At 36.4% G+C, this 26573-nt stretch overlaps 1 protein-coding gene across 1 annotated transcript in view; it reads right to left on the bottom strand.

Moving 5' to 3' along the window:
* OtopLc (proton channel otopetrin-like c) overlaps positions 1 to 20304 on the bottom strand; it is a 275886-nt gene extending 255582 nt beyond the window's left edge. The window contains exons 1-2 of the mRNA XM_073976956.1: positions 20053 to 20304; positions 4438 to 6837 (exon numbers count right to left, since the gene is read on the bottom strand). Of these exons, the coding sequence (XP_073833057.1) occupies positions 4438 to 6614 (2177 nt within the window). The 5' untranslated portion in view covers positions 6615 to 6837; positions 20053 to 20304. The remainder of the gene's footprint in view (positions 1 to 4437; positions 6838 to 20052) is intronic.
* Positions 20305 to 26573: the final 6269 nt, after the last annotated feature.

Genomic DNA, 26573 nt, shown 5'->3' on the forward strand with positions numbered 1-26573 from the left:
AAAATTCTTTAAAAATCCACGTTTATTGTGGAATAATGGTCCTCAAAAAATTCTTTTAAAAATCCACGTTTATTGGGGAATAATGGTCCTCAAAAAATTCTTTAAAAAATCCACGTTTATTGTGGAATAATGGTCCTCAAAAAATTCTTTAAAAATCCACGTTTATTGTGGAATAATGGTCCTCAAAAAATTCTTTAAAAAATCCACGTTTATTGTGGAATAATGGTCCTCAAAAAATTCTTTAAAAAATCCACGTTTATTGTGGAATAATGGTCCTCAAAAAATTCTTTAAAAAATCCACGTTTATTGTGGAATAATGGTCCTCAAAAAATTCTTTAAAAAATCCACGTTTATTGTGGAATAATGGTCCTCAAAAAATTCTTTAAAAAATCCACGTTTATTGTGGAATAATGGTCCTCAAAAAATTCTTTAAAAAATCCACGTTTATTGTGGAATAATGGTCCTCAAAAAATTCTTTAAAAAATCCACGTTTATTGTGGAATAATGGTCGTCAAAAAATTCTTTAAAAAATCCACGTTTATTGTGGAATAATGGTCCTCAAAAAATTCTTTAAAAAATCCACGTTTATTGTGGAATAATGGTCGTCAAAAAATTCTTTAAAAAATCCACGTTTATTGTGGAATAATGGTCCTCAAAAAATTCTTTAAAAAATCCACGTTTATTGTGGAATAATGGTCCTCAAAAAATTCTTTAAAAAATCCACGTTTATTGTGGAATAATGGTCCTCAAAAAATTCTTTAAAAAATCCACGTTTATTGTGGAATAATGGTCCTCAAAAAATTCTTTAAAAAATCCACGTTTATTGTGGAATAATGGTCCTCAAAAAATTCTTTAAAAAATCCACGTTTATTGTGGAATAATGGTCCTCAAAAAATTCTTTAAAAAATCCACGTTTATTGTGGAATAATGGTCCTCAAAAAATTCTTTAAAAAATCCACGTTTATTGTGGAATAATGGTCCTCAAAAAATTCTTTAAAAAATCCACGTTTATTGTGGAATAATGGTCCTCAAAAAATTCTTTAAAAAATCCACGTTTATTGTGGAATAATGGTCCTCAAAAAATTCTTTAAAAAATCCACGTTTATTGTGGAATAATGGTCCTCAAAAAATTCTTTAAAAAATCCACGTTTATTGTGGAATAATGGTCCTCAAAAAATTCTTTAAAAAATCCACGTTTACTGTGGAATAATGGTCCTCAAAAAATTACTTAAAAAATCCACGTTTATTGTGGAATAATGGTCCTCAAAAAATTCTTTAAAAAATCCACGTTTATTGTGGAATAATGGTCCTCAAAAAATTCTTTAAAAAATCCACGTTTATTGTGGAATAATGGTCCTCAAAAAATTCTTTAAAAAATCCACGTTTATTGTGGAATAATGGTCCTCAAAAAATTATTTAAAAAATCCACGTTTATTGTGGAATAATGGTCCTCAAAAAATTCTTTAAAAAATCCACGTTTATTGTGGAGTCCTCAAAAAATTCTTTAAAAAATCCACGTTTATTGTGGAATAATGGTCCTCAAAAAATTCTTTAAAAAATCCACGTTTATTGTGGAATAATGGTCCTCAAAAAATTCTTTAAAAAATCCACGTTTATTGTGGAATAATGGTCCTCAAAAAATTCTTTAAAAAATCCACGTTTATTGTGGAATAATGGTCCTCAAAAAATTCTTTAAAAAATCCACGTTTATTGTGGAATAATGGTCCTCAAAAAATTCTTTAAAAAATCCACGTTTATTGTGGAATAATGGTCCTCAAAAAATTCTTTAAAAAATCCACGTTTATTGTGGAATAATGGTCCTCAAAAAATTCTTTAAAAAATCCACGTTTATTGTGGAATAATGGTCCTCAAAAAATTCTTTAAAAAATCCACGTTTATTGTGGAATAATGGTCCTCAAAAAATTCTTTAAAAAATCCACGTTTATTGTGGAATAATGGTCCTCAAAAAATTCTTTAAAAAATCCACGTTTATTGTGGAATAATGGTCCTCAAAAAATTCTTTAAAAAATCCACGTTTATTGTGGAATAATGGTCCTCAAAAAATTCTTTAAAAAATCCACGTTTATTGTGGAATAATGGTCCTCAAAAAATTCTTTAAAAAATCCACGTTTATTGTGGAATAATGGTCCTCAAAAAATTCTTTAAAAAATCCACGTTTATTGTGGAATAATGGTCCTCAAAAAATTCTTTAAAAAATCCACGTTTATTGTGGAATAATGGTCCTCAAAAAATTCTTTAAAAAATCCACGTTTATTGTGGAATAATGGTCCTCAAAAAATTCTTTAAAAAATCCACGTTTATTGTGGAATAATGGTCCTCAAAAAATTCTTTAAAAAATCCACGTTTATTGTGGAATAATGGTCCTCAAAAAATTCTTTAAAAAATCCACGTTTATTGTGGAATAATGGTCCTCAAAAAATTCTTTAAAAAATCCACGTTTATTGTGGAATAATGGTCCTCAAAAAATTCTTTAAAAAATCCACGTTTATTGTGGAATAATGGTCCTCAAAAAATTCTTTAAAAAATCCACGTTTATTGTGGAATAATGGTCCTCAAAAAATTCTTTAAAAAATCCACGTTTATTGTGGAATAATGGTCCTCAAAAAATTCTTTAAAAAATCCACGTTTATTGTGGAATAATGGTCCTCAAAAAATTCTTTAAAAAATCCACGTTTATTGTGGAATAATGGTCCTCAAAAAATTCTTTAAAAAATCCACGTTTATTGTGGAATAATGGTCCTCAAAAAATTCTTTAAAAAATCCACGTTTATTGTGGAATAATGGTCCTCAAAAAATTCTTTAAAAAATCCACGTTTATTGTGGAATAATGGTCCTCAAAAAATTCTTTAAAAAATCCACGTTTATTGTGGAATAATGGTCCTCAAAAAATTCTTTAAAAAATCCACGTTTATTGTGGAATAATGGTCCTCAAAAAATTCTTTAAAAAATCCACGTTTATTGTGGAATAATGGTCCTCAAAAAATTCTTTAAAAAATCCACGTTTATTGTGGAATAATGGTCCTCAAAAAATTCTTTAAAAAATCCACGTTTATTGTGGAATAATGGTCCTCAAAAAATTCTTTAAAAAATCCACGTTTATTGTGGAATAATGGTCCTCAAAAAATTCTTTAAAAAATCCACGTTTATTGTGGAATAATGGTCCTCAAAAAATTCTTTAAAAAATCCACGTTTATTGTGGAATAATGGTCCTCAAAAAATTCTTTAAAAAATCCACGTTTATTGTGGAATAATGGTCCTCAAAAAATTCTTTAAAAAATCCACGTTTATTGTGGAATAATGGTCCTCAAAAAATTCTTTAAAAAATCCACGTATATTGTGGAATAATGGTCCTCAAAAAATTCTTTAAAAAATCCACGTTTATTGTGGAATAATGGTCCTCAAAAAATTCTTTAAAAAATCCACGTTTATTGTGAAATAATGGTCCTCAAAAAATTCTTTAAAAAATCCACGTTTATTGTGAAATAATGGTCCTCAAAAAATTCTTTAAAAAATCCACGTTTATTGTGAAATAATGGTCCTCAAAAAATTCTTTAACAAATCCACGCTTATTGTGAAATAATGGTCCTCAAAAAATTCTTAAAAAAATCCACGTTTATTGTGAAATAATGGTCCTCAAAAAATTCTTTAAAAAATCCACGTTTATTGTGAAATAATGGTCCTCAAAAAATTCTTTAAAAAATCCACGTTTATTGTGAAATAATGGTCCTCAAAAAATTCTTTAAAAAATCCACGTTTATTGTGAAACAATGGTCCTCAAAAAATTCTTTAAAAAATCCACGTTTATTGTGAAATAATGGTCCTCAAAAAATTCTTTAAAAAATCCACGTTTATTGTGGAATAATGGTCCTCAAAAATTTTTTTAAAAAATCCACGATTATTGTGGAATAATGGTCCTAAAAATTTTTTTTAAAAAATCCACGTTTATTGTGGAATAATGGTCCTCAAATTTTTTTTTTAAAAATCCACGTTTATTGTGGAATAATGGTCCTCAAAAATTTTTTTAAAAAATCCACGTTTATTGTGGAATAATGGTCCTCAAAATTTTTTTTAAAAAATCCACGTTTATTGTGGAATAATGGTCCTCAAAAATTTTTTTAAAAAATCCACGTTTATTGTGGAATAATGGTCCTCAAAAATTTTTTTAAAAAATCCACGTTTATTGTGGAATAATGGTCCTCAAAAAATTCTTTAAAAAATCCACGTTTATTGTGGAATAATGGTCCTCAAAAAAATCTTTAAAAAATCCACATTTATTGTGGTCATATTGTCCACAAACAAATCTTTAAAAAATCCACGTCTATTGTGGATTTATTATCTATCCATTATCATTATGTCCCACGAAAATTTAATTCGAAAAATATTAAAATAATTATCAAAAAATTTTAAGGTACTTACGGTTTCTCTGCCTTCTCGGGATCAATATCACCTGCGTGCATTGGTGGACTGCTAATCAACTGGGGGCTATAAACCTTCGGAGGACTTGTGACACGTGGTGGACTGTGCATTGATGGTGGACTCTTCACCTGGGGTGGACTACGTATAATTGGTGGTGAAGGCATTGCCGGTGGACTATCACCTTCCGGGGGACTTTGTAGGCGTGCAGGCGGAGGACCAGCAACTGAGCCATTTGATTGAGTTGGACTTGCCTTCGGCTCACCGGATAATGTGTGATGACTTTTTTGTGACAGCGAAGGGCTGTGTTTAGATGTATGCGAGCGTATTGAGCCTGGTGGACTGCGTATCGATTTCAAAGATATGGGTGGCGAGGTAATGACATCTGCCTTAACAGATTGTGATGCCGAGACTATGGAAGCTGCAGCGGAGGCCACTGAAGCTGCGGCAATACTACCGGCCCTTGAGCCAATGCTGCCACCAGCACCACCACGTATACTGCCACTGCGACTGGCAGTGCGGCTGCCACTACGACTGCCACTGCGGCTAACGCTACGACTAGGAACACGACTACCTCCACCGCCTCCGCCACCAGTGGCACTTGTAACGCTGCTTTTGCGTTTTGGTGAACCCGATACCGTGGGTGTTGGTGTAGGCTGGGACAGCTGGGAAACTTGTGATGTTGGTGTTCCAGGCATGGAAGCTGGCTTTTCTTCTTCATCACCTTCTTCTTGCAGAGGTGGCGGTGGTGGTGCTCGATCTGAGGATAGCTCATCTAAATCTAAAGGTTTTGTTTCCGACACAGGGGTCTTTGTACCATCCTCATCTTCGACCGGATCTTCAAGACCAGCTGGTGGTGGTATATTGGCCATCAATTGTTCCTGATCATCCATTGCCTCTTCTGGCTGATGATTATACATGGAAGAGGCTGAATAGCCATTGGTGGGTGGTGTGGTTATGGTTGTGGAATCATCATCCCGCGAGGATTTATTTTCTTCACCATTTATGGCTTTTTGTGCAGCCTCCTGTAGGACTTCTTGTACCAAATCCATGGATGGTTCACCCGAAACACCGGATAAATCAATTTCTGGTTCATCTTCTACTTCTTCTTCCTTGGCTGGGGGTGGTTCTTCGGGTTCGTCTTGTTGATCAAACTCGGGTGGTGGTGTGGGTGGTTGTTCATCATCAACCACATCACATTCAGGTGGTGGTGGCGGTGTCGAAGGCATGGTAAGAGGAGAATGTTTAGATATGGGTGGTGGAGAGTTGGGCTGCGATTGATCACTTTCCGAGGGTGGGGTCAATGGTGGTATCTGAGAAACATGGGTTGGCGGTGGTGAGACAATTTTTTGTATGGAGCTTAGTTCCGGACAAGGTGGGGGTGTTACAGGTGGTGAGGGCGAAGTTGAGGGTGTTTGGCCCTGCATTGGTTTGGGCAAATGGCTGTCATCCTCATCGTCATCATCTTCGTGTGAAGAGGGTGCTGGTGCAGCTGGTCGATTATAGGCTAAGTGGGAAGGTATGGGTGGCAATGGTGGAGTTGGTGAATCTTTATCACCCTCATCATCACCATCATTGTCGTCTTCACCCTCTGTCTCTTTACCATCGGTCTCCTTGTCATCGGTTTCCTCGTCGGGAGTTTCTTTATCCGTGGCCTCAATATCGGCATCAGCGGCTTCTTCATCATCCTCCTCCTCTTCGACATCATCATCATCTTCTTCATCTTCAGTTTCTAGGGGAGGAGAGGGTGGTTGGGGCAACGCCCGATTAGAGTGTATAGACGATGTTGTTGAGGTGGTTGTTGGTGGTGGAGACAAAGGTGGCGGTGGCATCATTTCTAAGACGGATGTTGTTGGCGATACAGGTGGCGAGGGCAAGGTAGTCATTTGTGGCGGTGGTGTTGGAGGTGTATCATCATGTTCACTAACGGTGGGCAAACCCATGGTCTGCTGTTGTTGCATTATGGTCATCACTGAGGGTGGTGGAGGTGGCGGTATAACCATATAGTCCATGCCATCTCCCACCAGTGGTAGGGGTGGAGCAGTGGCCTGATCGAGAGCCGTGTTGTCAACTTCCTCTATGTCGGAATCAATACCTTGAGCAAAATCCATGTAGAAATTATCACGAGAATCACTCGATCCGCGTCGCAGTTTCAAGGATAGATCCGGAGAGCTATCCATGTTGTGGGCGTTGTTGTTTTTATTGGAAAATTTTAAAGATTTTTGCCCTCTCGAGAGCGAGTGTTTTTATTGCGAGGGCTCTTTGAGGACTGGTGGAATCCTGCTCCCCAATTAAACTTTAATTATGTGGCGTTCACAATGGAATAAGTCACATATGTTTGGATTAAGGGAAGGATAACACAATGACCGGACAGATTCTAATCGTTTTCTTAGTTACTTCTTTCTAAAAAGTAAGAGAGGAGAAAGAGTGTGGGAGGTTATTATACCGCTTATCTAGCACTTTGGAACACATTAGCCTTATTTATGACACTTTTAATCACACACAAACACCCAACCGTATGGGGGCGGGGGGGGACACTTGAAACAGATTTGGGTTTTTTCGTAAACTTTCTTGTTTTTGTTACTTATTTATTACAACAACACATGAACTTTTATTTATGACAAAACTATTCCACATTCGAAACATGTGGAGATTGTGCGTGTCCTGAGCGGACTATTGTTTTTACTACGCATTTAAATTTTTGCGCCTTTTTTGCTCAACTGGATCCCGATTGGCCGCCAGGCTATTCACTCAGTCGGTTAACTGTTGTTGATGGTCGTTGTTGTTATTTACAATTTTATTGCTGTCGATGGTTGCTTTATGAATGGCTTTTTTGTTTTTGCATTAAAATGCGTAACGCATTTTATTTGTTATGTCGTCGTGGTAGTCGTCTCCGAGGATTTTGTTGAACAGGACTTTTTGTGCGTAGTTTCAACTAAGCTGCCAGCAACAGCAAAGGACCACGGACTACAACAGACAGGAGCAGGGGGTCACACATTAACAACCCTCTTGTTTAGCATAATAATAGCATAGAAAACATACATACACATATACACACAACAACATAACTGCCTAAATCCATTGTCGTAGTTTGGTTATCCTTTTTTTTTTTGAATACTACGCAGTATGTCTTTAACGAGGTCACACACACATACAGTAAAGATTGGCTTTATACTTTTGATTTTGAAATGTCTGAGAGTGTGTGTAAGTGTGTCTCCTGGTCTATGATCCAGAACTAAGTGGCATTTTTGTTGGTTGTCCCCTTTCTGTAGTCAAAACATGTAGCTTTGCTTAGCCTTTTTTGTTTTTATTCTGTCCTTGTATTTCTTTTTTCATGTTTTCCAGACATTTTTATATTTTTCTGTTGGGGAAATCCCCATAAGGAGCAGACAGCTAATCTATGACATAAATCCTAAAACAAAACCTCTAAAAGCAAGTGCTTGAAATAAATTCCTACACATATCCTGACAAGAATAAGTTTTTGGGAAAATAATTATATCCTTTGAAACTTTTTATAGAAGGGTACTTTTGAATGTGGAAAATATACGAAGTGTTCTTCGGAGATATGAAACTATTGTTCCTTATTTCAATTTAATACAACATTCTTAACATATTTACTAATACACATTTCTGTAAGTCAGGTGGGGCGAAAATTCATTTATCATGAGAAAAAATTATAACAATTCAAGTCCAGCTCCTATCGCATCCGAATACGATTTTTCACCAAATATCAGTTCAAAGCTGAAAATATTTTACAGGGAAGATGTCTCTTCGAACCAAACAAATCTCTAATTACATATACGATGCAATTATAAACACGGGGCCACCGTGGTGCAATGGTTAGCACGTCCGCCTTGCACTCAGAAGGTCTGCGGTTCGAATCCCAGGCCAAGCAACATCAAAAAAAAAATTTTCAACGGTGGCAAAATTCCCCCTCAGTAATGCTTGGCGACATTTCCTGAGTATTTAAGCCATGAAAAACTTCTCTACAAGTGGTGTCGTAAGACACGCCGTTCGGACTCGGCAATAAAAAGTAGGTCCCATATCATCATTGAGCCAATATGAATCGGCGTGCACTCATTGATATGAGAGAAGTCTCCCTTGTCCCATCTGGGATGTTTGTGGAACAATTATTATATTATAATTATAAACACACTTGTAAAAGTGTTGTTTATGTACCCAGCCAATGTCGGATGTCCTACACATCTGAACAATTTCGGAAGCAAATTCGTTCAGATTTCGTTTCAATTTCTACACGATTTTTCGTCTGGGAATTCGATCAGATTTCGTTCGGATTTCGGAGAGAATGTTGGAAATAAATTTCCCTTTGAATATACCAATGTTTTTCTTCCGATTTTGATCTATATGTCGGAAACAAATTTCCCTTCGCACAACAACCACCTTTTGTATATATCTAACTCCTTGCTGTTAGATATATACAAAAGGTGGTGGGTTTCGTTTTAGTTTGTTGTCGAAAAGCAAAAAGGCTGGTTATAAAATTCGCATATACAAGTTTTAAATATCTTTATAAATAACAAGTAAAAAGCTTGTGTGGATTGAAATACTTTTTTCCCAAAAAAACAACTTATGTATTTACGGGGGTTTTCAAAATTTTGGGCGAATGAACCAACAAAAGTATGGATAGGATTAAAGCTCAAAAATTAGCAGGGATAACGATATGTAGGGCTTTTTTATCACACTAGCTTACGAAAAACATAATATCGCTGTAAACAGGGCCACTAGGAAAACCTTCGGTAAAAATGTCCAAAGGATTCCCGAACAGACCCTTGAACATTTGAGTGGGTGGTACCACAAGGATTGGACAGATAGGGCCCAAATTTGAACATAAACTATGTTTCGACAATATTTAGAGATCCGAAGTTTGGACCAAATCGGTTGCTACGTCTATGAGAAATCGCGCGTACCATTTTAGCGAATATTTTCGAACTTTTGTGGGGGAGGTACCGGACGGAGTGGACCTGTAAGCATCACCTTCGAATATCATCTAATATTCGAAGAAATATTATAATATCCAAAGTTTAGACGAACGCAGTATTCGGTTCCAGCTCTCCAGCCACTACGTATGGTGCCATAGGGGTTTTTAACAACTTTCGGGCTATTTTCTCAAGAAGTATGGACTTGCCCCGGAAAAAATTGTTACTGTCGTAATTCAGGCAGCGAATACAAGTTGCTTCAACAAAAATCAAAGTGATTCGAGAGCAGGTTTTAAAGTGGATTTATCCAAAACTTTGTATGGGAGGTACCCGAAGGAGTGGACAAATATTGTCCATATTCGAACCTGATATATATCTGGTAGATATATTAGGATGTGTAAAGTGTGGACCAAATCGGTCACTACCATCAAGAGTTATCGTGCGCACAATTTTTCTGAACATTTTTGAGCTTTTGTGGGGGAGGTACCTGAGTGGACCCATATGGCTTATGTTCGAACTTAAACTAAGTTTGCACAAAGTATCACGATGGCCACATTTTGGACCGAATCGGCAGATCCGTTCGAGAGTTATCTTGCGCTCCAACCACACTCACGGTGTCATTGTGGTTTTTTGTATCTTTCAGGCTATTTTTTCAGGAAATATGGACTTGCCCCTGATTAAAGACAACATTGAAGCTGACAAGACAATTAGTCCGAGTAAAATAAAATGGCAAATCTCTGGAGCCACCACAAATAACAATACCATACCACAAATAACAAAAAGCGCGGAGAGCATAAATAACCCTTGGGTAGTGCACATATAGAGCAGATTTTCAAAAGTAATGTTGTTGCTCTGTATTGTCTCGAGATCCAACTTCTCTAAATATATTTCTTAGAAAAAAATTCGTTTTCAAAAAGTAGAAAATGTAGAAAATTCAAAATTTTTTCTCAGTTTTTTTGTGTCTTGGCTTATAACAGCCAAACCGTTGACATTTTCGATAGAATACTAAGACAAACATTTTAGCCAAGGCAATATTTATAAACTCTCTAGTACATCGGAAAAGCATTGGAACACTCCTTCAGACAGTTTTAGACTTGTGAAAGTGCACATTTTTTCGTAAAAATTTGATAAATTACCAAAATGTGCACTTTCACAAATCCACAGCTTCCTGAAGGAGCGTTCCAATGCTCCAATACTAGAAGTATGATCTAGTGGACTTTTTTTTTAGTACAATCCCTAGAATCAGAAACGTGAAGCACTCTCGAAACCAGGACATTTTCTTAAAAATATTAAAATTGGTGATCATCACCACTAACACACTTGGTTTTGATTTAAAGTTTAGACCGTATCCAACAGATCCAAACCGATATATCCGCCATGGAAATGAAATTCCACAAATTGGAAATGGAAATTGGGACACTTGCGTGTCTTTTCCATATCTCTAGTATTTTACCACTTTGGTAACGCAATTTGCTGGCACCAACTGGAAGCTCAGAAGGTCTTCATTAATATTGGTCACTTATGTTGGAATGTGCCCACCCAAAACTGGGATATTCACCATTACTATTCAAAACAAGCAAAAAGCCGTTAAGTTTTGTACTCTCCACCATAAAATATTCTTAACTAAAATGGAACAATTAGTTTCCTTTTCTGTCCACAATTTTAGGTGCAAACATTTTTCGACCATGGATACCCCTAGTGCCTAAATTATCGAATCTAATTTAAACAAGGTGTTCAATCAGGTTGTGCCTTTATATGGGTGCTATATCAACGTTTGTACCTATGTTGAAAATTTTTGGTGGAACAGTTTTGTGACTGCAGGGACCCTCAAATGCCAAATTACGGATAGTTCCGTCAAACAATGTAGCTAAGACCCTTAAAATACCGAAAATCGAGAGAAACAGTTATATTCGGGCTTACCCCAAACATGGATATATGTATGTTTACAATTTCTGGCGGACAAGGCAGCATCCACTCAGAATTTTATCCTGATCAAGAATATATACTTTATAGGGTAGCAAATGATTATGTCTATACGTTACAAACGGAAAAATAAACTTAATACGCCCTCCATACTATGGAGGAGGGTATAAAAAGAAGGAGCATATTCGTGAGTGGAAAACTAATTTTTGGTTTTATTTATTCCAAATAGAATTTCAATAAACAAAGTCTACAAGCATAAAATGGGTAAGTCCTTATAAATTGCTAGAATTGAGTAATTTGAAATATCGGGTTATTATCGGGGGAAGCAATGAGAATAAAATTATAACGTTGCAGTAGAGATCACAAATATTACCTGCAGTAAAAATCTGGACTAAATTGCACTTTTGTGAGTGGGTGTATAAATAAGTATGCTTAAATTTAAATTTATTTTAATTGTACATCTGTAATACGATCACAAGGACTAACAGCTATTCAACATTTTAACACAATCCAAGAAGTGACTTTCAACTGGATTTAAGCTCCAAGGTGTTAAATTTGTATGGAGGACATTCTCGAAGAAATGAATCGGAGTTACTCATTTCCATAGATATCGCGACAACCAGACAATTTTGCGTTTGTACACAAAAAACATTTTAAAGGAATACCATTGGTGAACCTTTCAAAACTATTCTCGAAGAACTCATAAACTTCACTTATGCGAATATTTTACTAAACTTTTATGAGGTAGGTACTAGAGGTGGGCGCGTGTCGTGCCGTGATTAGTGCGTGTTCGTGCCTTCTCCAAAAACGTGTGTTTGTGCGTGTCGTGCCGGAATACATTTTTGGCCGTGCGTGATCGTGTTTTTTTGTTCGACACGGTTTTGCACGACACGACTAAACACGATCTGCACTGTGTGACACGATCGTGCTAAGTTTTTGGTCTCCCTTTAGAAGTCGTGCACGAGCCCTTATAAAACACGAAAATCGAACAAGAATATAAAACCGACCAAAAATGCCTACATTTATTTACTTCGTTTTTGTAGTCTGTTACTTTTATTGCCGTTTTGTTATGGAGAGGCCAGAGTATGAGTAAAAAAGGATGATGTTTGTTTGCAATTTGTTTTGTTCATGAGAGAAGCAAACAAAAAAGCTACTCAGAGGGTTAACGCAATATACTATTTTTGTAAATCAGATGTTTATCTGACTGTATTATCTGTTATGGATGTTGTTAATGAAAACCATCCTCTTCCCGAATTGGAAAACTGACTGACTGCCCAAAAAACGTTGTAAGATATTTTAAACACTCGGAGCTAAACAACAAATTGTCGAAAATGTTAAAACAAGATATAAGAACACGTTGCTTGAGAGCATATACCAAGTCCAGAATGAGATTAAGAGTATTTTGCAAAAAAAAAAAAAGACTGAGTTGGTTCGTATAACTGACTTAAAGTTTGTAGGACCTCTATTGGATTTTCATAAAATATTCAAAGAGTGTTCCGAAAAATTAAGCTCGGAAAAGTATCCTACTTTGCACAATTTTGCCCTTTGGTCTAAAAAACTTTTGAAAGTCTGCTCAATTGATACCATTGACTCAATTCATGAAAGATTTGAAAGCTAAAACTAAACAATCATTCTATAGTTTTCTAATGATGAGCAGGAAATTACAATGCCACATTTACACGAATTTTCAGAGTTTTTGGATTAAAATGCCAAAAAGACGAAAAATGAAAAAGTCTCCAATTGATATAGAAATTGATACATACTATCGAGTGCCTTATCTAGTCAGACTAATGTTTTAAACTTTTGGAAATAGTCTAATCTAAATTATTTAAAACAATTAGCCAGGAATTTTTTGGATATACCCGTCAGCTCAGCAACGAGCGGGAGATTTTTCCACATATAGAAATATTCACAACGAAAGAAGTACCAGACTTTTGAGTTCTAACTTGGACAAAATAATCTTTTAAATAAGAATAACATTTAATAAGATTAGAAAAATTAGAAGAACATATGGGGATTTCTGAGTGAAATCGGACACTTTTTCAATAAGAGGTTTTTTATTTCAGTCAAAGGACGAATTCTGTGAAAACTATATGCAAAGAAATACTCATAACTTCTTTAAAATTGGTCCAATTTGAAAAAATCGTTATTAGTATGTTTTGTTGTTTTATCACCTATTTAATAAAAAAATAGAAACAAATTGACACAGTTAGCCTGGATGCAATTTTCGCGATTTAATATTTAAAATCAATTTTTAACAATGATTGGCCCCTTCGATTTTTTGACTATTTTTTGTATAAAACTACGATCAATTACAAAAATTTTAAGTCCTACTTAGTAGTGGGATTCGAATAATAAAATTTTTTTTTTATTTTTTTTTTTTATTTGTCAATAACGTTTTTTGCGATTTTAAGAATGGTATAGAAATTGGTGTACCAATTGGCTCAGTCATATAATCTCCGAGCTGTAATTATTTGATCATCTGCTTAGTTAGTTTATTGTCAGGATGGTACAATAATTGCTAATCCATTTTCAAGATCTAAAAATAACTCTGTTTTTACGATGTTTAAGATAAGTTCCTAAATATAACAACAAAACTACTGTTAATAAAAATATCGGCTTTTTCAAGGAGCGATATCTCTGGAGCCGTTGGTCGAAAAAAAAAATCATAAAAAATACTGAAATATTTTGTGGATGAGGAGCATCACCACAGCAAAAAACAAGTAAGAAAAGCGTTAAGTTCGGTCGGGCCGAAGTTTTTATACCTTCCACCACAAATTTCAGCCATTTCGGTGGATTAATGTGGCCACAACCTTCAAAATACCTAAAATCGGGAGGTACCGTTATATGGGGGCTACAAAAAAACATGGACCTATCTTAACAATTTTAAGTGGCGAAATTTCGTGGCCACTGGGAACCACATATGTAAAATTTCAGCTAGTTCAAGCAAAAAATGTGGCTAAGATCCCAAAAATACCTTAAATCGGGAGGTATCGTTATATGGGGACTATACCGAACCGTGGACCTATCTTGACAATTTTTAATGGAGCAATTTCGCGGCCATTGGGAACCTCAAATGTAAAATTTCAGCTGGTTTGGGTAACAAATGCGGCTAAGATCCTTAAAATACCTTAAATCGGGAGGTACCGTTATATGGAAGCTATACCAAAACTTGGACCGATATAGCCCATCTTCGAACTTGATCTTTCGACGGCTAAAAAAATGGTATTCCCCAATTTTCAGCGAAATCGGTCAACAAATGCAACCTGTATGTTGCGAACGGACGGACGGAAGGACATGCATAAATCGACTCAGAAAGTGATTCTATGTATATCCCTAGAAGGAACTATGGGTCTATCTCGCTTCCTTTTGTATGTTACATACAAATGCACTAACACATAATACCCCTTACCACATAGTGGTGTAGGGTATAATAAAGGAAATCAAAAACCTCATGTTGAAAAAGTGTCCGATTTCACTCAGAAAACCCCATATCAATATTTTTGAACAAATAAATGCACACCTATATCGATTTTTTTTTTGTAATTTCGTGCGTGAGCGTGCGTGTTCGTGCCTTCTTGAAAAATGCCGTGTTTGTGCGTGAATGTGCATAACAATTTTGGTCCGTGTTCGTGCATGTTCGTGCCTAATTTTTTTGGCACGCGCCCATCTCTAGTAGGCACCCGAAGGATTTGTCCAATGTATACCTTCTTGGAACTTGATGTATCTTCGGGAGAAATATTACGATTTGTAAGATTTCGATAGAAAAAGATTCTCAATTCGTAAGTAGCTGAGCTCTTTAATCATTGTAACTAGTCCCTGCAGAGATTTTACAGCTTTTGGGTCATTATCTCAGAAAATATCAATTTGCACTTTTGCTAAAAATTCCAAATACATATATTCTCAAACATCCACTATTTGAAAATCGATTTTTCGTAATTCCCTCGGTCCCGACCATAATCGAAGTCCGACTATATTTTGAAGTTTTTATCTACATCGTCTGCTACGCACGAAAAGATCGTCCACTTTTTTTGGAAATCGCGATTTTGTTACAGAATGATAGTACAAGTCAAAACACGTCGTATGATATAAAGAAATTGATATTATGTCGCGTTTTTTCTACATGTTTTGCCTCTGTCGGAAAAGGTCGTAAGTCCACAAAATGTGGAAAATGGAATGAATACTACAGGTAATGTAATTCATAAATAACGATAAATGTCATCCATTGTTGTGGTACATTGCAAAGAAGCATCCTACAACTTTGAACGATAATCGGATGATATTTGGCGGAGCCAAAGGACCGAACTTTTGCATAAAAATCTGATAATTTCTGATGATTTATGTGTTCAAATACCACGCATATTCCGCTGATTACAAAGGCATTTTCAAAACAGTCCGTGGTAATACCAAGCCGTATTTGTATGTACATATGTGATTCATACACTTGTTCAAGTTTTAAAAACATTCCATTCTTTAATACCATTCGAATGGTTTGAACTGAACGTTTCGGATCAGTGGAAGAGTTTACTTCAAAAAATTAATGATGGAATAACTTGAAGTTCTAACCCACACATATATTTGGCAACTCTTTTATTTAACCGCTACTTTAATTTACATAAATTTTTTAAGCAACTTTACCGACATGCATATGTCCTACATAAATTAAAATATGCACTGCAAATATAACTTGGCTATTTTTAACACCATATGACCTTTTTCAATAGCCAAGTAGTATCCGATCATCTTCCACAATTATTAGCATCTTCCTTCGTGGGAAATGTCGATATTGAACAATAAATGCGTCTTTGAGCGTGATTATGGTCAGTCTACAAACAATTAAAACTGTAAAACCGGTATATATTTGGCTAAAACTCTGTTATCTGACCATGTACATCAATATGTTTGGCATCAATGGAAGGGTCTAGAATTTCTCTTCCAAATATAACATACTTAGGTCGAACGTGTCTTTGAGGTATACAATTATATTCATCAAATTAAAAAAAATAGAATTTTTAACCCAAAAGTTTTTGGTCCATTTAACCTGCTAATTATTATCTGATCATTATGTTAAATTGCAAGCTACTTAAAATTTCATTGCGACCTCCAGAGCCACTGCAAAATAAAATAAAAATTTTGTTTTTGGTTCATTTCGCCCCTTACGAACATCACCAACAAATAATAGGGCATCTTCTGGTCGCAACTTGACCTCCCCACAAAATTTCGTGACGATCGGTCCATAATTGAGGCCTGGAGTTTTTATTGCAATTTTAATAGACGGACGGACTTACATAGTTACTTCGCTTTATCTCGTCGAGATATGAAACATGGCAAGGGGGATCTCCGACGAATATTTCGCGATGTTACATGAATATTGGACAAAACAAACTTATACTACCCATTGAACATTGTTGTGTAAATTATAAATATTTTTATTAAAAAAAATCCAAAAATTAAAGGAAAAGGTCGTAAGTCCCAACAAAAATTCAAAACTATACGAGGAAAAGGTCGTAAGTCCACAGATATCCAATTATCTCCCAAACACGATGGAGTTTGATCAAACAAAATACAGGTATTGAAGCGGAAAAAATAAACGAAGAATACGGCTTTTACCACCATAGTAAAATCTTTTATACTGATAGCTTTAGAATGTTTTTCCTTCCTGCTGAAAAATTTCTAAAAATGGACTTACGACCTTTTCGGGCGTAGCAGACGATATGTATTTTAAAATTGGCCGTAAGTAGGCATTTTGGGTTCCCTGTGTTCAAAAAACGTCTTCACCTAAAATTGGGGACGCTGGTCCAGGTTTAGGTATAACCACATACAGTCGAAATTGCTTATAACGTCGGTCAAGGAACCGACCAGAATCGGACGCTATAAGCGGTAGTCGTTATAAACGAAATTTGTAAAAGAGGTGAAATTATATTATGTATAGTGACTTTTTGGTATAAATACGTTGTTTTATTAGGTAAATAAAACAAAATCAATTCAATTTTTTATTCTACATATATACATAGAAATGACTTAAAAACAAAATAATAAAAAATAACGATTTTAAATACATTATTCAGCAGATATATTACGTTAATATGGGATATGGTTCTATTTAAAATAGTCTGTCATTTTATATTGGACTTTTGTATACCAACATAAGTTTTAAATTTAACTCAGTAGTGCGATTCACTAACTCATTTTTTGATTTACCGACAAAAAACGTTAACATTAAAATGCTTATAATTTCGGTAATTAACGATATTTTTCGGTATGCTAGCGACCAATATAAAGTAATCGTTCTACCGATAGCTCCAGTGTTGTCCACTTGAATTTGAACTTTTCATTCATAATTTTGCGCTTTAATGTTACCGATTTTTGTCGGTAACTCAAAAAATGTGTTAAAGAATCGCACTACAGATCTGAGTTTAGAAAAGGTCTCCAACACACATTCTTTGCTCGTAACATCTTATGAGTAAATAAATTTTTGAAGAGTTTCTACAGCTAGACACGCCTCTGACACTGACGGTATTTGAAATTCTGGTTTTGTAAGCATCCTCAATTTCTTCGTAAAAATTGCCTTCATCTAAATGGCAGATGTGAAAACATTGTCATCGATAGTAACTAATTCATCAATATCTTCTACGTGTTGGGAGAAATGAGAATGAAGATAAATGTCTTCAGAATTTCTACCGAAAATGTATAAATTTTCGTTATGGTGTCTCAACCAACAATTGTAAACATAGGCCTACGTCGTTTTCAATTAAATGTGAATATAGTCGCCCAAATTTTCAGTAGTTTCAAGTTTCTAGCTACATTTTCTAACCGAATAAATACAATTCGGTATTTGGGATTCCCAATGGTAATAAAACTTTTCCGCATAAAATTGTGGATATAGGTCCATGTTATAATACAGCTCCCTTAAATCAGAATTTTAAAGTTCTTATCAAAATGTTCTGTCTAAATTGGATGTTTTTTTTTTTTGTATTAATGTTCTCAGTGGTCAAAAAAAAAATATCTACTAAAAATTGTGATCAACGTTTCGGTGTGGCCACCATATAACAATTTCACCCAATTTTATTTTTTTTTTAAATTGTTGAACTTTTTTGTGTAACTCCTATTTAACAGTATCTTCCGGTTTTCTGTATTTGGACGTTTTTATCTCAATTTTCTAAACGAATTAAATTTTAAATCTTCAAAAAAATCTAACAAAAAGTGTGAACGTGGGTCCTGGTTTTGGTGTAGCCCCAAATAATAGTACCGCCCGATCTTGGATATTTCTGACCGAATTAGCTGTAATTCCACCAACAATTTCTTGGGGTTTTAGAACCTTTTTGAGGGGAATTGGAATGGGATCAACGATTCCATATATGTAGGTAAACAAAACGGAACAAGTATGTTCCATCGAAAAACACTGAACAAAAATTAAACTTTATATAGAAAATCTATGTCAATACAGCGGGCAAACCTCTTCCATAATCTGCGAATTAGTTCTCATTGATCAGGGTCTGAAATGGAATATTATATATCCTCTGAAGAAACCCTGTTCTCAAACCCAAATGGGTGTGTCATTGACATAAATACATTTTTGCTTTGGTCCTTTTTAAACTTGTCGCCGTTTTAAAGTTTGCCGAAAAAAGCGCAATTTTTTTCTCACAGCACAAAAGTGATGAGACAGTCAATAGAGATAAAAAAAGCAACACACAACTATGAATATACCAACCAATTTTCAAATTGAAAAATTATATGTATCCATTTCAATGCCAATTCATCCTTTTGGAGTATCCTTTTTATCTTGTCGTCTTTTGGCTGCACAAATCGTAAAAAATTCCCTTTTCACTTTATGGGAAAATGACAGGATATTCTTTCTCTATGTTTGTATAGTACAAATTTTGCAACAAACGTAAAAACGAAAGCGATAGTATTAGTAGGTGTTGTCATATGAGGAGGGTATTTATCCCCCTGCCCTTTGCTTAACATAAATACATCACATGTACTCGTCCCCAACATGATCGTAAAACGAACTTTAATTTCATTCCAGAAGTTCTATACACCTTTTGGCAAACTATTCAAGTTCGGCTTTTATGTAAGTTGCATCCATATCCTGCTGATGTTACGGGAGGTAGTGGTAGGTAGTTTGGATTTGGTCCAGCAGCATCAATTACTATTATGATACACACGCACACACATACATATATTGGAGGTAGGATAGCCATGCATAAAGGGAAAACTATAACAACGATGGCAACAACAATAACGTTAGCACCGACCGACCGAGCGAACAACCAAACCGACACCGACGATTCGTTACGAGTTATCCTTTAGTATGTATTTTTTGCAATAGTTTGCATGTGAAAGAGTGAGTGTGTCTGTGTGTGTTAATGTTTGTAGGTGCGTGTTGCATGCAACTGATGCTGGGTCAGGTTGAGGTTACCATGGCTTTGCAAATTTTAAAGCTGGCTGGCAGGCAACTGGCCAAGCAACGAACAACATACCGACCTACCGGTCGGTCGGTCCAGCATCCCGCCATCAACATCAGTAGCAGCAGCAGCAGCACAATTCAAGTTTGTATTCGGGACAAATGTAACACATCCACCGACAAACAAGAGCACACATGACCACACGCACACACACAAATACACTTTCAATTATCCGGTACGTTTGATGTTGTATACACACAAGAAATTTTACAAGTCACACATTCATCACATTTTCACAGGAAAATCCATTTTTCTTTATTTTAAGTAACACAGTGTATTTTTTAATTATTTACCGCTATCTATAAATTTCACTAAAGGTATTTTTCACAAATCCTTTTTTGGCAAACCAAAAAGGATTTTTGTTTTATTTTGAATAAATTTGCACTTCTTTCATGAACCGTTTTCCATTGGTATTTGCTTTTGTTGTTTTGTATTATTTCTTCAGTTAGAATAACTGCACTCAGCAGCGCTTTTTTCAAGTTTAACAACCGTCGTCCGTACACAGAAGTTTACGTTCTTTTCACGTCGACACTCGAAAACAGAATAACTGTGATATCCCAGCAGCAGCAAAGGTGTATTTTCTATGCTCTCAATTTTCTCAGTTGTGGCGGCAACACAACCACACAACTCGGTAATCTTCGTTGCCCAGATTTCCACAATATATTTTAAGTTACATAGCAAAATTTTGCAAGCACATTTCAAATCATTCACCCAACATACTCTTTGTTGCCGCTCTTTGTTTCCGTTACAAAATTTCTCATTCGCAACAGTGCTCCTACTCGGAAAGTTTCATTCTCTCACACATTAACCAATTCCATTATACACAGCAAATATTCTCTGTTTATGTTTTTTTCCAATTCACAAACAAAACATTTGAGCATTGCTGTGCTGGTACAAATAAAAACAACAACACTGCAATGCCATGCATAACGGAAGTGGAAGAGAACTTTTCGCATCAATTATGTTTTATGTCGTGTGATGCTTCGTAGAATTTACTAAGTGGGAAATTGTTTGACAGGGAGAGAGAATGAGGCCACTGGAATAAGGGGCCCAACAAATCAATTTATGCTAACGAGGGTATATACGCTTTAATATGGGCCAAATGTGTCTCATCAAAATAATGGTTTTACAGCCCAAGTTATTTTGGACGAAATTCTTTTCTGATAATTTTACATATGTGTTGTCACTTTGCACATACATTTTGTATATAAAAAGTGACAACCTAGATGTAAAAAACATATCGTAAAGTACCCATTATCAATATGTCCGTCTTTTTGGCTGGTGCGCACGATAACTGTCGAACCGCTGAACCGATTTGGTCCAACATTTGGACTTCGTAATATTTTGTCTAAACATAGTTTAAGTTCAAAGATGACCCATATCAGTCAACTCCTCCCACACAAAAGTTCCAAATTATTCGCTAAAATGCTGCGCACGATAACTCTCGAAGGTAGTTACCGATTTGGTCCATAATTTGTACATCGTAATATTTCTACGAAGTATAGATCAGGTTTGATTATGGACTATATATGTCAACTCCTTCGGATACCATCCACACAAAATTTCGGAAAAGTGCGAATTTCTTCGATTTTTTCAACCTGGAGCGCGCGAAAACTCTCGAACGGTCCTCGTAATATTTAGTCCAAACCTAGTTTAAGATCGAAGATGAGCCATATCGGTTCACTCCTTCAGGTACCTCCCCCATAAAAAAGTCACTGAAATGGACTCTTGAACGAAGCAACCGATTTGGTCGAAACTTTGGATCTCCTAATATTTGTCCAAATGTAGTCTATCTTCAAAAATGGTCCATATCTGTACCTTAGGGTAGCTCCGAAACAAAAGTTAAATATTTTTGTTCAAAGATCATTTGAAAAATTGTACCGATACTACTCCTTGTGGTCTTGTTTACAACGAAATATTATGTTTTTCGTGGGCAAGCACATGCTTACTGACATAGTGGTCCAAAACCTATAAGTTAGTCGGTGACCATCTGAAATGAGGCTCCTACTGAACATATTTGTCGATAGTGCCCGATTCCGACCACTAACCACCACAAGATATTGTGTATAACGTTCGGCGGCATGTTTGAGTTGTCTGCGCAAGTCACAGCTATGTATTTGCGACAAGATCAGTAGTGGGAACAAGGTTCTCAAGTCGTTGGCCGACAGCACATGTGGTGCTGAAAAAACCTTCTTGGTATATTCTAAAGCAATAGGCCGGTCGTTGTGGCGCCATTGTTATATGCAAATGTTTGCGCTATGCAGTAGAAGAATATTCAAACCTACCAGAATGTCGCTCTGAAGACTGCGTGTCGCCTCGGGATTTGAACAGCTCGGCTGGTAGGCCATCTGCTCCTGCTGCCTTATTATTCTTCAGCCAGTTTATTGCTGTCTTTACCTCATCTTGACCAGGCGGTATACATTCGATACCATCTGCTGGGATTGGCTCTGTGGTATCTTCGTTGTCTTCATTACTATTGGATACCAGCAGCTTGGAAAAATATTTTTTTCCATATCCCGAGCAGTAAATTACCTTGCTGGACTCTACAGGAGGATGTGTCTGTACCAAAGCCATCAGTTTGATGCTTCACTCTTTGGTAGAATTTTCGGACATCATTCTGACTCCTGTACATCTCGATCATTTCACACTCCCGCTTTCTCTCTTTTTCCTGCGGAAAAACCTTTTGCTCTCTTCTTTTTTCCCTATACCTCTCTCGTGCGTTACTGATTGTAGAGTAGCCCTATATGCCGCATTTTTCTCTTCGGTAGCAGCACGACACTCTTGGTCACACCATGGGTTCCTTGGTGGATGTCTCTGGTAACCCAGTATGGATTTTGCTACGGTTTGGATGGGGTGGGTAATATTTTGCCATTATCCGGACGAGGAGTGCTTTCATTAAGCAATTGGGCCAGTTGAGTGGAATATCCTGTGGCTATCTGTTGTGTGTTGTCTAGTGGTCCGAGTCTATGTTTGCTCCTCGGAACGATCGTTCATCCAACACACTCGATGAATGTCTTACATCTATCACAACGTGATCAATTTGATTTGTTTTTCTTTGATCTGGAGACAGACAGGTTAATATCGAGGTGCTTAAATCTGGTACTGCTAATTACCGTGTTTTTTGCCGCTGCGAAGTCTATCACCCTGATTCCATTGTCAGATGTTTCACTGTGGAGACTGAATTTCCCGACTGTTGAGCCAAAGATATTCTCCTTTCCAATTTTGACATTAAAATCGCCTAGAATAATTCGCTTTAGCTCGATTCTAGTGACCCATAATTGGAGTGTTTAAGGGGGTGGAGGTAAAGTGTGAGATTTCAATGCACATCAAAAGTTAAGGCATTCAATCTTAGGAAATTACCATATAGGCATAGCGCTGGCTTCACATTTTCTGCCAAAATTCGCCTGACATAACCATCGTGTCAACTGGACTGGGCTGGATTCTTGCTCTATGAAACTTTGAAATGAAAAATATTTTTCTCATTTGACAGTTTTTGCCTTTATAAATAGTTTGCATTTCACATTTTCATAGAAACAGAATTGAGCCACTGGTCTGCCAAATGACGTGACTTGGTAACCCGTCATATCCCTTGGGTCGGACCATCTGCCTATCCTGATCTTTATTAATAGACTACCCGACTTCATAACCTGTGAACGCCGTACTTTCCTTAATCATGAGAAAGTCAATTGGCAAGGATTCAGAGAATTTACCAACCACCGCTTCAGCGAACTGCCCAACCCCTCTGATGTTTGGGTAGCAGAGAGGAATTTTCTAGACATTATCACTGCTGCAGCCGCTCGCCATATTCCTGCTGGTCGAACAGTTAAAATGAAACTTAATTTTCCAGCAGAGACGACAGGATTAGCGAATATGCATGATGAGGTTCGCCTTACGGACCCTATCGATCCCAGAGTCTGAGAATTGACAATGAAAATTAATATGTTAGTCGGTGAACACAGGGGGACGTAGGGGATGAAAGATACCAACGAACGGTCCGACCGGCTTTAACATGGCAAAGACCAGGATTTATTTCGATCCCTCTCTCATCTCAGCAAAATTCTTCAACATTAGCTTTATCTGCGCTCATGCTACAACCGAAGCCAAGGACGAACAAACCAAAAATATATTCTATTCTTCGACTCATAATATTTACGATCTCATTGATCTTGCCACGAAGACCATCGCAGATAAAGTGTAGGAGTGTCAGATTGTCAGGAACTGGAACATCAGCAAGCGATGTTTAAGACTGTGGCTGGTAATATTGTTGGAGAGATTGCGGGGGAGTTTTATAATCCTATGACGACGACGAAGACTCACTGGGGATCATGTTGGCACAGCACGAAGCAACAAAACCCCCATCAGGCCTGAAGAATTGCTGAAATGTACCCATTCACGGCAACCGTTGTATCTTACCGACACGTTGGCATGAACAAAAAAACATTCCGGGACTTGCCGCACCCGCTGGGCCTCTGTGTTCAATCCGGTACATTGAACTGGCCGTCGCGGGATTGTGGTAAAATTGTAGTACATTTGAGTGCTTTCCAAACTTTGCAGAGATTGCAAGATCCAGAGATATTTGCAAAGATCCAGTCTTATCACACATCAGCATCGTCACTCAAGATATCAAGATTCCAGCTTTAGCCGTTAGTTTAGACCTTGATTGCACTATGATACAAACACATTCAGGGATTCTGATAGACCAATTCTCAGCCTTTAGGCTAGCGAGGAGGGGTGTATACACTTTGATACGACTAAAAATGTGCCTCGTCGAAATAACGGATTTAGACGATGTTTGGACGAAATTCGTTTCAGACCACTTGGCTGGTGCCCACGATAACTCTCTAAACTAAATCTAGTTTAAGTTCGAAGATATCGGTCTACCCCTTCGGGTACCTCTCCCATAATAGTTCAAAATTTTCTGTAAAATGATGTGAACGATAACTCTCGAAGGGAACAATTGATTTGGTCCAAACATGACACACAATATTATTATTTTTTGCAGATATAGATGGGGTTCTAAAATGGACTATATCGGCCCACTCTTCGCGTACCACACAAAACTCAGAAAGAGTAAAGTTTTAGAGCTCCTCTCGGATCGTTTTGAATTTTTTTCAGCAGAGTGTCCTTGCAACCCCCTTTTATAATGGTAGGATTGTTTTCGGGTGCAAGTCCAAACTTTCTGAGAAAATTGCCTAAAAGCTCCAAGAAACATAACTTTCACAGGGAGTTTCCGATTGGTCCAATCTTTGTACATCGTATTACTTCATCCATTCATGTATCAGGTTGGAATATGGACAATATCGGTCCCGTCCTTATTGTACCTCCCACACAAAACTTGGGAAAAGTGCAGTTTGAGGACTCGTATCGGATCTATTTGAAATTTTTTGCAGAAGTTTATTTTTCACTGTCCCTATTTCAACGGTACAAAATTTTCAGGACTAAGTCCATACTTCCTAAGATTATGACCCAAAAGCTTAAAAAAACTTCCAAACAAAGTTTAGCGTAATTTAATATTTCGAGTTCTCCTGTTGGTATATGTCAATGATTTGGTATAAGCCCACATTTCCATGCCTACAGATTCAACGTATTTTGAAACAAACTCGTGATACAAAATGAATATATTTTATATACGGCATAATTATTATGTTTGCTTCTTTTTTGTTCATAGGCTGAAGGTATATCTCCGTCAGCAAAGCTGACTGATACTTTCTTACTAGATAGGTCACTGCAGAACAGGGACTTGTGCAGGGTCAATGGGCAATATTATTAATATTTTGTATTCCTTAACATTGTAACCCCAGTGTGTATGATTGTTATTATAATTTTTCTAATTAATAAAAATCATACGCACTGCGGTTCCAAAATTAATATTTATGCCGTCTAACTAGGTAATTCGTCACTTTCAAAAAATCGAAAAATATTTTATTGGCCTATTTTAAAGTACAGATCGGAGTAAATTTTTCTGAGATGTGAGCATTGGTAGGCAGCAATTTATTGTGATTTATATGTAGTATAGAAACTTTAAGCGCGTGTTTCTCGATCGGAGTAAAATCGCAGGGTAGAGGTAAAAATAATAAAGGTAAAATAATTCTTTATACTTATACTATACCCTACAATTATTATACTAATACCCTACAATTTTAATATAAAACACAGAAGTTATACTTTGCCGAATATTTTTGCCACTAATTCAATTTACAAGAACTTGTTTTGATAGTTCAAGTCCGACATATTGCGCTGATACCAGTGTTTGAATTTGCTGCTAGTTTTTCACAGCACAGCACAAGGTCTATGCTGGCGCTTTGAAAGTGACGCAGCATAGCACATCGCCACAGCATCAAAAATAAAAACGAGTGCTATTGCTATACTGTGCTGTTTTCAAAATCAAAAACGAATGCTGTTGCTATGCTGTGCTGCGAACATAAAAGTAGCACAGCATATGGTCTATGCTGTGCTTCTGAAATCTTCACAGCACATAGCATAGCATAGTCATCAAAGTCAAAAACAAATGCTGTTGCTATGCTGTGCTGCGAACATAAAAGTAGCATAGCACATGGTCTATGCTGTGCTTCTGAAATCTTCACAGCACATAGCATAGCATAGTCATCAAAATCAAAAACGAATGCTGTTGCTATGCTGTGCTGTTTTCAAAAACAAAAACGAAAACTGTTGCTGTGCTATGCTACGAACATAAAAGTAGCATAGCACATAGCATAGTCATGAAATCGAAAAACGATTGCTGTGCTCTGCTGTGCTGAAAACATTTCTACATAGCATAGCATAATTAATGTTAACCCAGCAAACTCACTAACCC

The sequence above is a fragment of the Musca autumnalis genome, unplaced genomic scaffold, assembly GCF_047663935.1.
Source record: "Musca autumnalis isolate F117 unplaced genomic scaffold, ASM4766393v1 scaffold_3, whole genome shotgun sequence".
NCBI classification, from domain to species: domain Eukaryota; kingdom Metazoa; phylum Arthropoda; class Insecta; order Diptera; family Muscidae; genus Musca; species Musca autumnalis.